Source organism: Rhea pennata, chromosome 19 (genome assembly GCF_028389875.1).
Source record: "Rhea pennata isolate bPtePen1 chromosome 19, bPtePen1.pri, whole genome shotgun sequence".
Classification (NCBI taxonomy): domain Eukaryota; kingdom Metazoa; phylum Chordata; class Aves; order Rheiformes; family Rheidae; genus Rhea; species Rhea pennata.
Window position 1 is genome coordinate 4059426 of NC_084681.1, and position 16411 is coordinate 4075836.

Consider the following 16411-nt stretch of genomic DNA (forward strand, 5'->3'; position numbering starts at 1 on the left):
TTAAATGGTGGGTTTTTTAATCAAACATCATTCTATAAATCAGAAGTACCTAAGCAGCTTCCTACTATACTGCCATTGGATTCATACAGAATTATTGCAGTAGGGTTAGCTAGATTCAGTTGAGGATGAAGTCGGTCCATTTTATTTGGTTGCTAGAAGTAAATTTTGGACAATGACAAAACTCACGTTGCTATCAAAGGAAGCAGAATTTGCCCTTTATCCGTAGCTGGATCCGTGTCTGTGCATGAATACAAATCTCTTTCAGTTTTGTTGCTGCTGTAATTCTTCCTTCTTTCTGTTTCACCTTTGTGATTTCCTGAGAACAGGACTGGAAGCCACTGGCATGTTTTAGCATGATTCATTGTGTGAGAAATATTTTCCACTGTCAGAGTACAGTACTCTCAACAACCATTAACTTTAATAGGTATAAAAGACATCCAGCATCTCCTGGCTTCAGGCTTCTAACTGCAGGGAGAGATCTAACTGCTGGCTTACAACAATAAATTGTGTAAGTTGAAATGGCAGCACTGTCCCTGATGCTTTAATCTAATTACGGAAAAATAAAAGTAGATGAAAGGATTCAACAGTTCTTTGGAATATAAGAATTGCTGTATCAGATCAAGCCAATGATATATCTGTTACATTTTCTGAGAACATTCAGGCAAGAGCTTCAGACAGGTGTAAAAAAAATTAAATTTTGGATAACTTCAGAATGAAATCTCCTTTGAGAGAATGTTATTTCTGCATTGCATGTGAATTTTGAAAGGCTGTATTCTAAGACTGGTATTAGATCAAAAGCTGGGCAATGGTCAGCAGGGCTGTTTTCCTTGGCAAACCTTTGGGAGGAGGCTGAGGCAAGGAGCAGGTGACTTTGAGTCTGTCATTTAGCCATAGTAAACTAAAGTCAAAATTTTAAGGAGTATCTGTTCATGGGTCTCTTTAGCAGTTGAAGCTTGGGCCTCTTTATGTAAATGCTCTACAAAAATAGGGAAAAGAAAACCCCACCTGTCCTAAGGTTTTTATGTCCTGCAGTAGACAGATAAAACTAAGAATGGAAGAAAAAAACATTCCATCACTTTGTAAATAAACCAAGATTGAGAGAGATTAAAGACTTAATCCAAGTCAGTTGGAATGGTGAACAATTTTTCCCCATTTATTTTAAGGGAGAATAGATAAAGTCCTAAAGGATTTGCTTGTTTTCACACAAAACTTACAGCAGAGTTGAAACCTGAAGTCCCCATATTAGTAGAGGCTAAGCGGAAATTTCATTTATAGCCTAATTTGTTCTTATTGGGCTGCTAACAAGGTAATCTAACAAAAAGATTGTACTATTGAGGGCAATGGGAGTTCTCTGAATCAAAGATATATAAGGTGGACCCTTTATTTTTTTCTGTCTCAAGAAAGGCAAAATAGTAATTCTGATCTCACTTGGAATTTTAAGCAGAATCAGATAGACCATGATTATGCTGTTGCTAACAAGCTGTGTTTCTGGGGTGACTAAATTCCCAAGAGGCAAATACCATCTGCCAGTTGAAGGAAAAGAGAAGTTACCACTGAGACAACATCTAGCTCATTAGGAGTTGAGAAACATTAAGTCTAGAAAAGCTGCACATCAATGTCCTTGGAAGACTATAACTCTACATCCATTACATTTGTTTATTGAAATAATTGTGCGAAGGTTCTTCCTCTGATATTGAAGAAAATATTCCTCTATTAAGCTGAAGATATTTTTAATGAGCTTTTCTCCAGAGCCAAATTTAGATCGGGTAAAATTCATTGCATGAGTTTCTGCTGACTTCCACTGAAACAGTATGAGGCTCGGAAAATTGTTTTACAGCTAGGTACACAGAAATTCAGATGTGACTAGAGCAATATAAATAATATCAGCAGATCAGTTTACACTTACGGGAATAATGATTACCATCTAGTGCTGTAAAATGTTACTTCGGTGATACTTCTCCACAGTATGGATAGGAACTTAGAAAAAGCTGTGAAGGCTTTTATCAGGCCTTTAAATTTCGTAACGTTCTAAAAGGTAAGTCTTTGTTTTGGATTTTATTCATATAAATTAAAAAATATATACTTTTTAAAAAGAAATTTTATATGAAATGATAATTGTATACTCACTAGTTTGGTGAAGTACTATAATTTTAGAAGTTAAACTTTTTTTTTCCATCCTGTTCTAAAGTGACATTAAAAGGTAATAAACCAGATAAAAACAAATGGGCTTTGCACAAAGGAGCTAAGCTGTATTATACTTTAAAGTATACGTACTTTAAAGTACGTATCAGCATGTGTCTCCGTTGCAGAGTACAGCTGCTCCCTAGCAGGACTAGTCAGTTCAATAGTAAGGAAATGTGGATATTTTCACGTGACTCGTGTCAGGTACGTGGCTATGGAAAGTCGTTGCCCAGTGAGAGGTGAGCAGCAGTAGGAGGTTGCAGCGCCTTCTGTTTTCTTCCAAGTCTCCCAGGTGAGAAGCTGAGCTGCCTCGGGGACCTTCTGGGGAGCACAGGTGGAACTGGAGCGTGTGTGATTCTGAGTCTCATCGGAGAGGTAGATCCTTTCTTTAAGTGCAGACTGTGCAACATCTGGCAAGCAATTTCTGCTTGGCATTGCTGATCATCACCTGAGCGGTGCCATGAGCATGCACGCTATCCGTTCTTAATCATGTGCTAGCACTGATTTATGGGCTTTGTGATTTGGTATTTTGCTAGCGGTTTTTGGTAGTATGAGTCCATGAAAGAATAGCAATCTTGGTTAGCAAAACATGTAGTGTTATTATCGGTCGATAGGTCTGATTCATATTAGAGTAAGTGAATACCTTACTCCGACCCCATCACTGATTGTCAGTGTGAGCTTGCATTCCTCCTAATGTCTCTGGTCAGATGTATCCAGAAGAGACTGAGGTATATGTATTTGACCATTACAATTGAGAGCAAAATTGCAAAGGACTGCATGGAAGAAGGAGATCAAAGAATGCAGTGATACATGCAGTTAGGAAACAAAACATTTTTCAGAGTTGTCTGTGGTAACTAGAAGTCATAACTTTATGGGATAACAAATCTCTGTAGAGATCTCAGTAGAGATACTGCTCTTATGGTAAACTAATTTCTTTCTCCCTTTCCTCAACTAACCTTTTCATGTTCCACAGGCTGTAAATTAATTATCTCTTTCTTTCTATTAGAAGATAAGCACCTTATCACCTCTCCTCTTTTCTAACATCATTATTACTCCACAGGAACAAAGTATTTTTGCTCTCAGGTGGTCTAATTGCTACATACCTAATTACAAGCAGAGCATTTTTTCTTAACTTGCATTCAGCTTTGAAATTTGTTGCTTTGATTTCAGACCTGAAAAACAGCTTCACGTAACTGAAAGTTTGTCTGCTTTTTCCAGCTGTACTAGATGGTCTAATGAAATATACTACCTCTATCTATAAACTTTGCCTTGCCTGTGTTATTATTAGTGAAGGAAAGAAAGCAAGTCTTCATGTAACTATTTAAAGTAGATGCGTGAAAATTAGAGCTCTTTAGAGACTTGAAGATTAGGACAAAATGTTTAAATATAATTAGAAGGAGGAAGATACATATCTCAGTAGAGATCAAGATAACTAGATTAGCAGGAAAAATAATTTTAGGGATCATCTCTGAAATGGGGACATTTTGGATGAAAAAGATAATGGAGATGAGAAAGCTGAGCATATGGGAAGGAGATAGTGCTGACATCTGATTGCTCAAGTCACGTTCTTCTACTTACCATTCTAGTGGATGTCTTAGGAGCCCTTCCACGTATTGAGAGAGTAGATTCTCCAGAGTTATGTGGGATGTGAAGAGAAAGAGTGATGAGTCTAAGAGAAAAAGAGGCCATCAGTTCTCTCCAGTTACGAGGAGAAAGGAGAGGAAGAAATATTATATGCATAACTGACATTTCCAGGCAGCTCTTAAGTTGCCTTGCCAGAACTTATGCAGAGATGTTGCAGGAGTCATGTTTTCACAATTAATTGAGTTGACCAGTGTGTTACTCAATAATTTTATGACAACTGTCTGTTTTTTCCCCCTAGTCCTCCTTCTCTCTACTAATTCTAACAGGTTTAAGAGTGGTTTATGTTCTTAAGGCTGAGGAGGTGTTTAAAGAAAGCTAATGGAAAATAATCCACTGAAATTGTCTAATTAGGTTAGAGGAAAAGAAAATAGGTCCAAGGTACATTGTCCCTCCCCTACAGCACCCTTTTGCCCTTAAGGAACCTTTTTATATACTTGAGGCATTTTTTAGTATTTTGAGATTATCAGCTGAAAGACGCTTGATAGGAATCATTTGCTTCACTGCTGTAGTGTCTGTAGCGTGAAGCTCAGGGAAGGAGGAGCGGTTGTACGCCGTTCTGCACAGTCGGCGGGTACGCGGAGGGAAATCCCTGCTCCCCAGGCCAGTGGTTCTGCACAGTGTGTGCCCTGCGCGTCTCATCTGTTGTGGCTTGTCTGCTGCGGGGGAATGAAATAGGGCTCCAGGCCAGGAACCCTCCACAGCCCTATTCCTCATGGTCCTGTTTGCTAGGACTGTCTTGTTCACAGCTGTTAATAAGGCCTGTGATTTTTTTTTTTTTTGAGCTAATTGCTCTTTTGATTTGGGATTTTAGTTTTTTATGATGGTAGAATTGTTGATTACAATATGTAATAACTATGAGAATCTCATGGAGTTTTTTCCTGAGGTCAGATTGTCATTAGGCTTTTGTGTTTGCTTCTTTGTATTTGAAGTGATTGATGTGATTGAAGTGATTAGCATGTAAATGCCTAAATATATTACTTTGGGGTAGAGATGAATCCAAATGGCGAAAACTGGTTATGTCAAAGGACAGTTTTGTTGCAAGAATGACACAAGAATTTGGAAGGGACTTAAATGAGAATAAAATCCCAGACTGGAAAATGTATGGGATAGGACAGTTTTGCTCTTGAAATCTTTTCCAATGAAGGTGCTAGGGATGTGCTTTTTGTTACATTTCTATGGAGGCCAAAACCCTAATATAGCAGTAGATATACCGACAAAAAAAGGCTCTTGTCGGTACAATTTATTTTTCTATAATAGCAACTTTGGATTAACCATCCTGGGTTTGGGATTCCTAAGTAACCTGAGAATCTATATAAAAAGAATCATTTAAGTGCTCAAAGTTAGTTTAATAATATTGCTAATCATTCTTCTCAAACTTCTTGTTCTAAGGACTGGGAGTCAACCTGTGTTTTCTAAGCGTTGAGGCCCCTGTTTCTGTGAATCGGCAATAGCTCGGCTGAATCTGCTTGCAGGGCTCCGCTCCAGTATTTGGCACCGTGTCGGCATGACAGAAAAATTCTGTCTAACACAGAGTTTTTAGATGTTACCTACCAATAGCCCTCTTGCATGTCATCGTGTGGATGCGGTAGCTTAATTATTTATTTATTCTTAATTTGTGACCGGCCTGTTTCTATACATCTGTGTGCACATGGCTTTTGTTATTTTTTGCACTAGTGTTGCCTTGGACTTAAACTAATAAGATAATGAGAAGACCTGGGCTCATAAGTCTAAACGAGGTTTCAAAATACTGTTTTTCCCCCTCAAACTATCTTTTACTTGCACATATGTACCCTTGGGGCCAAGAAAGGGCAATGGTATCCTGGGGTGCATTAGGAAGAGTGTTGCCAGCAGGTCGAGGGAGGTGATCCTGCCCTGGTGAGGCCTCATCTCGAGTACTGCGTCCAGTTCTTGGCTCCCCAGTACAAAAGAGATATGGATCTACTGGAGAGAGTCCAGCGTAGGGCTATGAAGATGATCAGAGGGCTGGAGCATCTGCCCTATGAGGAACAGCTGCGAGAGCTGGGCCTCTTCAGCCTGGGGAAGAGAAGACTGAGGGGGGATCTTACCAATGTCTGCAAGTACCTGAAGGGAGGGTGTCAAGGGTCGGGGACAAACTCTTTTCAGTTGTCCCATGTGACAGGACAAGAGGCAACGGGCAGAAACTGAAGCACAGGAAGTTCCTCCTGACCGTGAGGGGGAATGTCTTCACTGTGAGAGTGACGGAGCACTGGAAGAGGTTGCCCAGAGAGGTGGTGGAGTCTCCTTCTCTGGAGATACTCAAGGTGCGCCTCGATGCAACCCTATCTTAACATGCTCTAGGTGACCCTGCTGAGCGGGGAGGTTGGACTAGATGATCTCTAGAGGTCCCTTCCAACCTTACTGACTCTATGATTCTATGATAGTCCTATATCATTGTATGACATTGGCTTTTGAATACTCATGTATTGCACAAAGCTGTTACATTGTTCTTGATTTTGCTTTGCAGTACAGAATTGGGCAGCTGTACATGATAAGCAAGCATAGCCATGAGCAGAGTGACCGAGGTGAAGGTGTGGAGGTGGTGCAGAATGAACCCTATGAAGATCCAAATTATGGCAATGGTCAGCTAACAGAAAAACGAGTCTATCTCAACAGGCAAGTACACGAAAACTGTTTCTCTCAGCATTGGCAGTAATAATAATTTGCAAGGAATATCCCTTTCACGCAATAGCCTTTCTGTTTCAAATAAAACTTGTTCCCATGAACACATGCCACTTCCTAGCAGCTGCAGAAGGAAGGAAGATAGGATAAAACTATTACTTGAAGTAGAGAGATTAGTTGTCCATTCTTTTAGAGTATTCTACATATTAATTACTTAAGTGAGTTTAGTAGTGTCTGATTTCTGGAAGTACTAAACACCACTAATGCTGATTAACTTCAGTTAACCTGAATGGTCTCCCTACCTATACCTCATTTAAAACTTGAAGATAAATAACCAGTCAGGGTTGTAATCCTTAACTGTTTTGGGATCTCATTTTTTTTTCTTGACAGTAAAATCACGATGATTATTTTTTAAGTATTTGAAAAATAATTCATTGATTCAACATGCTAGAATCAAAATTCCTAGATCAGCATCTGCAGCTTGTAGGTTAGCACAGAATAAGTGCACTGAAATTAAAGAAACTCAGAACAGTTCATTCTAGTTCATACTTAAGAGAATTTCTTAGGGTAGCAGTGAGCCTTCTGGGTCTTGATACAGTGAGAGTCTCACTTCATAATAATTTTACAAGGCCACTACCCTATTTTTGGTGACTTCAGTAAAGTGAATTGACGTTATGAATGACCATCAGGCTTGCACAATGATGACTTTCTGTACCAAAATCACAGACTTAAAGACATGATGGAAAAAATTGCTTTTGTTTCCCAAAAGTCCTGTAATCTCTTAAAGTGAAATATGTGTCTCTTTCTATGGTGAAATTATATTGCTGAGGGTCAATGGTTCCACACCGAAAGGCCAGAGATGTTTTAAAACATATATGTATTTATGTCCTATGAAATATATTGCTCAATCTGTTGCCATTTTTATTACTGCTGATCTAATTGAATACGGCTATTTTTCTGATGTTCTTCTATTCCCCTGGGCCTTTTATTCCTTTTATTAAGCATTTATACTCTTCAGCCTTCAGCAGTGGGCATAGAAACACTATGGCTGTTTCTTCTACATTGCAAGTTATTCCTCCAATGCGCTCCTGACATATCTAACCTTTACTCAAGCTAAATTGAATCACCGGTAATAGTGCACATGTGCGCACATACACACACACTCACACACAGCTCAATATTGTATCTTTCTCCAACATTTAATGTTATTGTGTTTGTAACCCTGTTTTCTCACAGACTAGATATAAGGCAAGGAAAAATCAATAAATGTGTTCCCGTTGTAGAGCTCCCAGATGTTTCTGGATATTTCTTTCCTTCATGCTAAAAAGAGAGAAGGCATTAGGCACTGATGAAAGAATTCAGAATTACCACTTAGGAGTAATTCAGAATATCTACAATGGCTGTGTCCTAGAAAGTATGTGCAAGAAACACGTGGGAAACGTTCTGTTTCTGGTAGTGCAGGCAGTGGACCAAAGGGTCTGATACCCCAAAACAGGTACAAACATTGACAAAGACCCATTTGCTTACAGCAACTTAGGAAGTTCATCTAAAGCTAAAGTTTGAAGACAGACTTACTCAGTTTAATGATAGATTATAAATATTTTGCGGTAATCATCACCAAATTTGCCATCCGAATCTTTCATTATTCTGTTCTTGGTGTCACAATACCACCAGATGTTGCAGTACTATTCAGGCTTTGGGCAGAGGATCAGCAAGAGTTGAGGCAGCTATGTCTTCTGCTGGGAGGCCAGAGTCTCTCTGGACAACTGCACTCAGGGTCCTGGCTGCCATACACAGTGCTGGAAACGTTTTCCTCGAATCGTTTCTTCCTTGGGGAACAGGAATCCTTACACCAGTACAGTTCTTTCCAGCATCTTTTCTTCTTGCAGGGCCTGCTGCCTTGATACACTCACTCGCTTTGCTAGCTTTGGTTTTATATGATCTTTGAATTGTGATACCACAGTGATTTCAGTTTACAACCCATCACTGGCTGAATATAAACAGAACTAAACTGATAATAACATAAAGTATATATTAAAAAAATCACAAATGCATTAGAGCCAATGTCTGATAATGAGAATAAAAATTGAATTTTAAAAGTAATATTGATTTATAATCAAATAATTTCAAAATACCAGGCTTTTACAAGCTGTAAGAAATAAAGGGTCAAAATACAGTTATTAGGCTAGCTGAATTGGAGAGATAAAATATTACAATGTTACAGTGTGATTTTACAGTGCTTGCTTATTTAAAATGAACTCCATTTTAGAAGAATCCTAATAGAAAAGAAAAAATAGATTCAAGTGGTAGAAATGACAGCTCCTGTAAAGACTGATTTAATTTAATCTTCTTTCGTGAGTGACAAATGAATTAGTAATGTCTGCAAAAAAATACATTTGTTCTTTCAGGAAAATCTGAAAAAAAAAAAAATGAGAGGGATTAAGGATTGCAGAGTAGTCAGCCAAAACTGAACTCCTCATCTTTGATGCTCAGCCCTCCCCTCCTAGTGCACCAAAGCTCCCTAGCAGATGCATAGTTTCCATTTTACCCTTCGTTCTGGGCCAGTCCTATTCAGTAACTAGGTGTAGAGATATGTGGCTCTGTTTCTTGTTTGCACTCTCTGACACCCTCTATGTCCTAAGAGAGCAAATACAATTACGTGTGGTCATTATACTGACCATTCAAGGACAGCCTGCGTGTTTGCTCCTTACTGCACACCTTTACAAGACCTAAGCATAACGTGTTTATGACAAAGAAATATTTTATTAAATAAGAAGTAATAATCTATATGCAACTGCATGCAAATGAGCTGCATACAGCTCATTGTTCTTTTCTCTATCAGGTCACTGCAAAAGTATTTTAAAAAAATTTTGATTTTCAATTTATTTCAGGTCTGTATTATGAGGCTAAAACCCTTATATCTATCCATTATCTATCCATTATGTTTCAGCAGAAACTTAAATTTGTATTTATAACATTTTTTTTTATGAGGGAATATAATGCATTTTTTTCTGCTGTTAGCAGAATGGTGTCATTGTTTTAGGACTGATAGTTAGTTGAACCTCTGACTTCGCAGGTGTCAGAACTGATCCATGCAGTGACATTTTACAGGTAAAACTTACCTCCTTATAACACCTCTTTGCCTGACTTACACTCAGTCCCTTCGTAAGAGCCTTCTTGTAAGAGTCTGTTGTGAGTGCCTTCAGAAACCTTGAGTTTATGCTATTCAAATGAAACAATCCCCCGTACGACTGTGTAGGAGCTTATCTCAAGTACACACTGCACGATGTGTTACCGTTGGTGTAATGCATCTGCAGATGTACTGATACAAATACTGTCTATTACTGCTTGTTTCTGCAGCAATGACCATTGGGGTCACAGCAGGAAACTCTGCTATTTAAATAGACATTTTCAGAATCCTCAGCTTTTAACAAATGTTCCAGATCCTACAAGCCGAACAGAATGAATTCAGAGGTAAAGTGTTCATGCACTTCCTGGTCTAAATTGCCCTCGTGCTACAGAACTACAGAAGTCCCCACTAAAAGTACCTTCAGCGAACACAACCAATGAAAAATATGAAACTATGGCTAGCTCTCTTGATACAGTGTTGAGCTGGATAACCTCAGCCCTTCCCACAAGCTATATTGAACACTGCATGGTGTCTGGATGAAAGGACTCCAGAAAAAACATCAAGTTCAATAAAGCAAGGAGGGCTTGGAGGATGGAGATCTCATGGAGAACCAGCAGCTCCGCAAGACTTTGCCAAATCCGAGGAAAGTAGCACATACGTTAGGTAGAGTGTACACTTTTCCCTCCATCTCTCTTCCCTGCTTTAACAAGCCTTGATTTCCCTTATTCTTTACCTTTCCAGTCATGAGTTTAAAATAAATAACTTTCTTGTGATTAAATTCATGGATAGAAAGGTAAAGAAACTGTTTATTGGCTTAGCAGTCTTGGCTTTGAAGTGGCAGGAACAGCCATCCTTCTCTGCTTGCACAGCTGATCTTGGCCCAAATATCCCATTTTTATTCTGTTACAATTTTTACATGATGTGCAAGCAGCTGGGCTTTAAAGTTGTGCCCACATGCTTTTCAGGAGGTCTGCTTTGTTTCTGTAGCCACCCATAGGACACCTTGTGACACCAATCTACCACAAATGCTGCAGGAATGTCACTGTGGGGAGACCAGCAACATATGGGCTTGGACAGCTTCACACAGCTGTGAGCGGCTATTCTGGCTGTTTTGAAACGTGCTCATGAACAATAAATGAGCTGCTGTCATCAGTGCCTACATAAGTTTAGTAAAATTAATGATATTTATACCTCCATTACTGTTCAGGACAAGCAACGATTTGCAGTCTTATGGCTTTAAGTATCGAAAACTGCTCCTGTTACATTCATGTGTTGGAGTTCTTTGAACTGTCCTGAAGAAATCAGAGCCAAGTTTGTATTTCAGTAGTGGTTTCTTGGAAAGATTTGTGCATTATTTTCATTTATCTTTTCTTGCCTGATAATATTTTATTTCTTAAAATGGGTCTTGTTTACCAGTGGGTCCAGCTGGAATGCCTTTAAGAAACACTTCCTTCTTTCATGCTGGAAGACTGAACTTCATCTAGGGAAGGAAGAAATAAACCAAACGAGAATGTGATCCACAAATACATACACTGTTGAACTGAAAATATTATGTTTCAGCATTCTTTCTTGAAAGGACCCTCAAAGGAATTATTCTGCATTCATGACTGTGAACAGAGTGTCATGTGTGTTTTGCCCATAAAATTATTCATTTTGCAGATATGCTGTGCCAGCAAGGACAGGTAGACTGGCAAATTCTCTAATAATTGCAAAATGGGCAGTTGTATATTAACAAGGATATTACTAGTAAAATTTTCTACTGTTAGGGTCAGCCTTTGTAAAGTTCAGAATCGCTTACTGCCTCTTCTCTCTTGCTGGAGTATGGTCTCAGAAGTTGGAAGTCTTCATCTGTGGGTACTTAATATTTAGGCATCAGAGAGTGTGAAGTCTAGCAGGGATAAAGGAAGGAGCAGAGAAAGCGACATGAGACTGGCAAAATAAACATTAAAAATATCTGATACAATGAAGTTTGATACACAGTATACAAAATGTTGTTTAAGAGACTGTACACAAGAAAGGTTTGTGTAAAGAGAAGAACCCGGCTTTGAGCAATGCCATCAAAGAGCAGAAGTCAACGCACTTGAGCTTGAATTTTTTGATAATATGCTAATGTCTGCATTTTGTCTCTGGTCAAATACAATATTTATACGTAGCTAGATTATGGTTAAATAAACCTTAATAATCCAAACTCTATTTTCCCCAGAAATTTTGGAGAGTTATTTTACTTTCTGGCTATGCAGTTATCTAACTGTTGCAAATGTTGGAACATACAACAACTTGGAAATTTGAAGTTTGAAAGTCTACTTCAGTTAAGATCCTGTTTTAGGCTGGATGGTTGCTCTGCGCTTGGCCTGACTAACACGATTTTAATTACCCTTTAATGATCTTACCATGTGATGTATCCATCTCCATGTCTTTTCATTCTTAATCTGCGGCCGCTGTACCATTGCACTGCGCTCTGAGTTAGGACATCAGTACCAGTAATTCTCTTTGCTTCTGTGGTTTACATTTCCAATATCAGCAAAACGGGACTAATACTATGTGACAGCCTCACAGAGGTGTTTTGAGAAATGTGTTATTTTTAATATAAAAGCTTAATAATCAAGATATGGTGTTGGTAGTATGGGAAAAAAATACCTCCTCAGGTTTTGGGTTAGTTGAACATAAAAGTTTGTGTGCTAGCAAGGAAGAAATTCCCTGGGGAGAAATAATGGAATCAAAGTCAAAGCAGGCTGGCATCAAGCACTAACTCAAGACCTCTTGGTAGAGATTGCCTCCTTGTGGCGAGGAGTGCTCTAACATAGGGACACCTTGCATCGTTTCACCTGCTGAGTTCTCCATAACCAGAGGTTTGAGTCCATAAATCCTTGAAACTGGCATTTTGCTTCTTATCAGAGGTCACTGCACTGGTAACATATTGATCGTTTTGAGGGGGTAAGACACATACTTGGTTTCGTAGATACTTGTGCAGGAAACAGAGACAGAGATGTATATTCATGAGATAAAGATACTGTTGTGGAGTCTTAGTATTGCTGTGTCCTGTGAAATGCTTGTCAAACTGTGAGCCTGTTTGGCAAGTATCTTTTTTTCTATAGTTCTTGTAAGTCAAAACAAGTTCTAATTTTATATTTTCTTTTTATTTTCAGCAAACTACCTAGCTGGGCTAGAGCAGTTGTTCCCAAAATATTTTATGTTACAGAGAAGGCTTGGAATTACTATCCTTATACAATCACAGGTAAGAAATAAAGCAGAAATGAAAACTGTCTTCCTTTTTGAGTAGCTAAGCTTATCTTCAAAAGCTTCAAGTAACATACTGAGCCATAGATATTAAGGAATACTTACAACTTCTGTTGAACTGCATATATCTTTCCTTCTCATGCTCATTGCTATCAGAAAATAAAGATTATAGACCAAAAAAAAAAAAAAAAAAAAAAGCAAATAGGTAAAAACTGGAGTCGTTTTTCCAGGCGATTTCTTCTTTTTCAACTCTTGTTGAACTGCATGTATCTTTCCTTCTCGTATTGATTGCTATCAGAAAATAATGATTATAGACAAATAATGAAAGTAGGTAAAAAACGGAGTCTTTTTTCCATGCAATTTCCTCTTTGCAGAGAAAACATCAAGTGCTTAGATTCTGTGGTGACTGATACCCTTTATTGTCCCATAGACTTTAGTTAAATGTAAATCAGCAGATCAGCTGACACAAATATTCTGATTATTATTGTGTGTTTACTGTAAGGATCTTGCATCATTGTTTTGTTTCACATTTCTTTTCTTTTTTTCTTTTTTTTTTTTTTCCTTTTCCCTCATCATTCCCTCATCATACAAATGGACAACTGGAAATCAGAATACACAGTAAGTTTTTCTTCCTCTTTTAATGCTAAGAGTGCAATAATTATGTAAAATATAGTACTGGAATCCAAACTGATTCCTTCATAATGTCATAAATAGTGCATTCAGTAGTAGAACTTTTCATCTATTTGTTTAAGAAGTTTAAGGTTAACTTCAAACTATTTCTGTGGGAATCCTATAAATTATTTACTTTTAAAATCATTTTAAAAGAATTTAATACATTGTTTAGTCAATAACTGTAACAAAGAGAAACTTCTATAAAAAGGGGCAAGGCTTATAAGGCTCTAGTTATTACTTGGAGACATAAGAACAGATTTTGTTTTATTTATTGTTTTATTAACTTATAAAATGTTCATCTGGGAAACTGTACAATCTGTAGACAGAATTAAATATAATCTGGGCCTGGTTCCCAGGAAAAAGAACTATTCCCTCTAACAGAACTATGGCAAAATATAGTGCATAAATCATGAAAAAAAATATTTTACATGTACTGGTGGCCTGAGTTTTCAGCAACCTTTGGAAGATGACGAGGAAGTTCCAGGTAAAGGGTTGTTTCAGAAACTCCAGCCTTGACTTAGATTGAACTTCTGTCTACAGATGAGACATAATCTATTCATTTTGTTAATTCTACTATGTTCAAAATGTTTGTGCAGTTTTTTAAAACCAGTAAGGAATAAAGAGAGAGAAAAGATTCTTATGTGATAAATGTGGAAGAGACAAAGTGATTCAAAGGCTCAGATTTCAGAGCTGGAGACTTAGAGTTGAAAATGTGATGACCAGGTTTGAATAGCTGAAGTACCCCACCCTGCTTTCCAATATGTACTGTAGATATCTGTTATATATTCTGCATTGTTTCATATGTAAAATTCCTTTAATTATCAGGGGAAACCCTTATGTCCTATAATGGACAGCAGTAAGGAGAGGACAGATTCTCAGCTATTATTGTGAGATACCATCTTCAGTAGGGCCTATCAGAATTTACATTCATTATGGTTTTACCCTTTGATAACAGGTCTAATTTTAGAAGGAGAAGGTGATGTGCTGTGTAGCAGTGGTGTCTATTACTTGCACTTTGTTTTCTATTCTGATTTTTTTTCATTAACTGTTTACATTTTCAACATACAGGGTTTGAAGGAAAAGGAAAAACCTTTAGAGAACTAAAAAATATCGCCATACAGAGGCTAAACTAAATATGATTTTCTTTGGATCAAGTTTATATTATGCAAAATCTAAATTGTGTTTTTAGTATAGATTGGCTAAGGAATATATTATGGCAACAAATGGAGAAGCAGAACTGTAGTAAATTACTCAGATGTGAGAAGTGAATACATTAGGAGAAAGATAAGCCAAAACAAAGAAACTTACTGAAAGAGACAGTTAAGAATGCTGAAGGGGGTGGTAGTGGACAGAAAATTATGTCTGAATTTGAAACACAATACCTGAGACATTGTCAACACCAAAGAATAATGCAGTACCCAGAAATTTAAATCATGAGGTGGTCTGCATTTAATCTGATGAGCTGGAACACATTTCAGTGAAGGTCCGCAGAAGGGATAAAATTAGTGAGATGTTCAAGAACATCAGCAAAAATACCATTGCAGCATTGAAGAGACTTGGAAAGAAGAATTAAATTGGTCTACGAATGTAGAAGGTAGACAAAACAGTCGCTAAGTGGCAATACACTGCCTATGGGAGCTGGACACTGATTATTCACCATGGTGCAAGGAAATACATATTTGGGTGAAATTAAGGAAATTGTATTTCAGATAAAAATCTAAAATATATTTTAATGAAGCTGCTAGGCTATGAAAGGATTTTCAAGAGAAAATGAAAAAAGCATCTCTGCCTCAAGCTGTTGAATCTAGAACAAAAATGCTAAATATACCATTGGGAATAATTCCTACGCTTGTCTGGAATATTTCTCTGAATTTTGATTTGCTGTATTCATTAGAGACTTCTGAAAGAAGGTACGAAACAGCACAGATACTGCCAAAAATATGTAAGATCACTTGGAAACACTTTTTCTAAAGATAGTAAATTCACTCTAGAGGGTCTGAGGGACATCGTAAGAATTAAATTGAGCCTCATTTCAAGGAAAACTGATTCTAAAGGTAGGCCAATAATTGGATTAAAAAAGCATAATCTTATAGAGTCAAGTACATACAGCTAGGGGAGAGAAATCAAACCTTTCTGATCTTTCAAGTTGCACACTGAATACAGAGTGTAAAACTTCAAGGCCCAGTAGGGTTATTTTAGTGTATATTGGCGATTGGGAAGAGGATGTGGACAACAGACTGAAGCTTGGTGATAGTATTAAGGTTTTTCTATTGTAAAATATAAAGACTGGTGAGAAACAGTATTCAAGCACAACATCAGAATTCAGTGATTTCACGCAGAGTAATTTATTAAATATGGTCTTCTTGTGAAATGTTACGGATTTCATAAATACGACCTTCTTAAGGACCTGATATTGTGAGACAGTCTAAGAAGGTGACCTCAGTAGGCATTGAAAATAATTTCTAGAATACTGTTTTCTGGGATAGGGTAAAAAGTAGGAGTGCCTTGGATGCATGAAAACAGGAATGGAAATCAGAGTGTTATGATGTTAGTGCTCTATAATCTGGGTTCAGTTTTGATGGTATCTGCTTTCACAGCAGACAAGCATTTCACAGCAAACACCTGAATTTGACAGCAAACAGGAGATGACTGCTTGGTCTACTACCAAGTCTGATAACTGTATTAATAAATGGAAAGCAATGAGTGTAACAGAACTATTGTACAAGCAATGGTTTTTGTGGTGTGCAGTATATGAAACATTGCAATGTTGAGAGAGCATTTTAAAGTGTGTACTATGCTGTCTGTGGAGAACCTTGTTAAAACTGCCATACAAAAGGTCTCTATCAGGTGAGACATGGGTAATATCCCAAATTTTTGAATATCAAACCTTGAGCTAATCCTTGCAGG

General features: G+C 37.7%; 1 protein-coding gene across 1 annotated transcript in view; it reads left to right on the forward strand.

Annotated features, from left to right (window-relative positions):
• The window catches only part of PITPNC1 (phosphatidylinositol transfer protein cytoplasmic 1), an 89167-nt gene that overhangs the window by 38219 nt on the left and 34537 nt on the right, over positions 1-16411 (forward strand). Inside the window, exons 4-6 of the mRNA XM_062591753.1 lie at positions 6311-6459; positions 12742-12830; positions 13443-13450. Coding sequence (XP_062447737.1) covers positions 6311-6459; positions 12742-12830; positions 13443-13450 — 246 coding nt within the window. The remainder of the gene's footprint in view (positions 1-6310; positions 6460-12741; positions 12831-13442; positions 13451-16411) is intronic.